The sequence below is a fragment of the Carya illinoinensis genome, chromosome 3, assembly GCF_018687715.1.
Source record: "Carya illinoinensis cultivar Pawnee chromosome 3, C.illinoinensisPawnee_v1, whole genome shotgun sequence".
Taxonomy (NCBI): Eukaryota; Viridiplantae; Streptophyta; class Magnoliopsida; order Fagales; family Juglandaceae; genus Carya; species Carya illinoinensis.
Genome location: NC_056754.1, coordinates 29,154,540 through 29,156,360, shown reverse-complemented (window position 1 = coordinate 29,156,360; position 1,821 = coordinate 29,154,540). Strand labels below are relative to the sequence as shown.

At 41.3% G+C, this 1,821-nt stretch overlaps 1 protein-coding gene across 1 annotated transcript; it reads right to left on the bottom strand.

The window, feature by feature from the left end:
• LOC122304702 lies at positions 1-921 on the bottom strand. The gene has a single exon (XM_043116972.1). The coding sequence runs from the start codon at positions 919-921 to the stop codon at positions 1-3; it is 921 nt and encodes a 306-aa protein (XP_042972906.1).
• Positions 922-1,821: the final 900 nt, after the last annotated feature.

Genomic DNA, 1,821 nt, shown 5'->3' with positions numbered 1-1,821 from the left:
CTAAGGCGAATGGGGTGTTAGAGATCTGGTTCTGCCCCTGCCTTGCCGTACACCTTCATCGTTGCCTTCGTCTTCACCCGACTCTGCCTGATTATTGTTTTCCCCTGAACCATGCTCCTTTCTTCCATTGTTTGCATTATAGGAAAACATATATCTTCTATAAACATTTTCCGCCCTGAGCCAAGACCCAAACTGGGCCTCTGTTCCCGCGTCTCCTTCTTCCTCACCATATTGAGCCTGGCATCCCATTTCTTTATGAAGGATCCACCCACATCTGAAGCAAATTTTGGGTAGATTCTCATAACGGAAATGGACCCACTGCTTTGACTGATCTGTATTGATGAATCGACCCCGTGGGATAGCCTTGTACAATGGTAGCTCAACTTTCACTCGGAGGCTCCTTCCCCATCCTATGCCGTCCTCTTCTACGTCCACCTCGATAACTTTGCCAACTGACTTCCCTATCTGAGTCCCCCAATCCAGCGACATACATCCCAGTGGAAGGTTGTGAATTTGCATCCAGAAAGTTTCCTTATCGAAGACAAAGTTACCTGGCCGTTTCTTCCCTTCATACCGACTCAGAAGGAACAGAGCGGAGTCGAAAGTCCACGGTTTCCCATCTAGGATTCTATACATATCTGCATGTGTTTCAAAAGTGATAATGAAAGTATTTTTCTCCACTTCTAGAAATGTTGCCCTTTTGCTTATTCTCCAAATCTTTGCCATAGTATTGCTTATCAGAGTTTTGCTCACTGATCTGTCAGAGCAGACCTTTCCTATTAAGCTTCTTTCCCCTTTACGATCTATCTCCTCGTCTCCTTTCCAGCTCACCTCCACTATCTCTTCTTCCTCCTCTGTTAACCTAAACTTTTTCCATTGTTCCTCTAACCCCTTTGTGCTATGGACGTTCTCTCTCGACATGGTTTATCCACGGTTGCGAGTGGAAAACCAGGAAGACTGTTATTCACCACCTCAGAGCGTTAACACACTCTAGAGAGGAGACTCCTTTTTGGCCCTGCCACTAGCCCATCATACTAACGTGTCTGGTTTTGCATGTATATCTACATTAATGTTATTTTCATTCATTTCTTCTGCTTCATTTTTTTCTTAGTTTGCATTTGCTTTTGTTGCAATAATATTATCATTATGTAGTCATCTCTGCTTTGAGACAAAGCCGCGGCCTCTCTCGGACAACGTTGCCCAATTTTTCTTCTTTCTTTTTTAATTATTATTTTTCTTCCGAGATTATTTATTTATTTTAAGTGTTTCTTTAATTAGAAAATGGTTTTTCCGTGGATATCTACCCAAAAACCATTTTTAGACTCCGCTCGATAAAAACACACACCAAGTACTACGTACAAACAACACACGCATCTAGCTCGTACAGAAACTATTCAGTAAATCCCATTCTCCGTCAGGTATGTATGAAAATCCGTCAGCGAATAACAAGGTACATTTGATGAAAAAGTTATTCAATTTAAAAATGGCAGATGGTATTTCTGTTGCACAGCATCTGAATGATTTTAATACTATCACAAATCAATTGTCGTCTGTTGAAATTGAATTTGATGATGAGATACGTGCACTGATACTATTGACTTCACTGCCAAATAGTTGGACAGCCATGAGAATGACTATTAGTAATTCTGCTGGTAAAACTAAACTGAAATATAATGATATTCGTGATTTGATTTTGGCTGAGGAGGTGCGCAGGAAAGATTCAGGCGAGACCTCGGGTTTGAGTTCAGACCTAAATGTTGATTCTCGAGGGAGATCACATGACAGGAACTCAAACAGAGGAAGATCAAAATCAAAGTACAG

Bases quoted from the DNA above. Each gene is read 5' to 3' on its own strand.
- LOC122304702 (XM_043116972.1), bottom strand. From the start codon at position 921: ATGTCGAGAGAGAACGTCCATAGCACAAAGGGGTTAGAGGAACAATGG.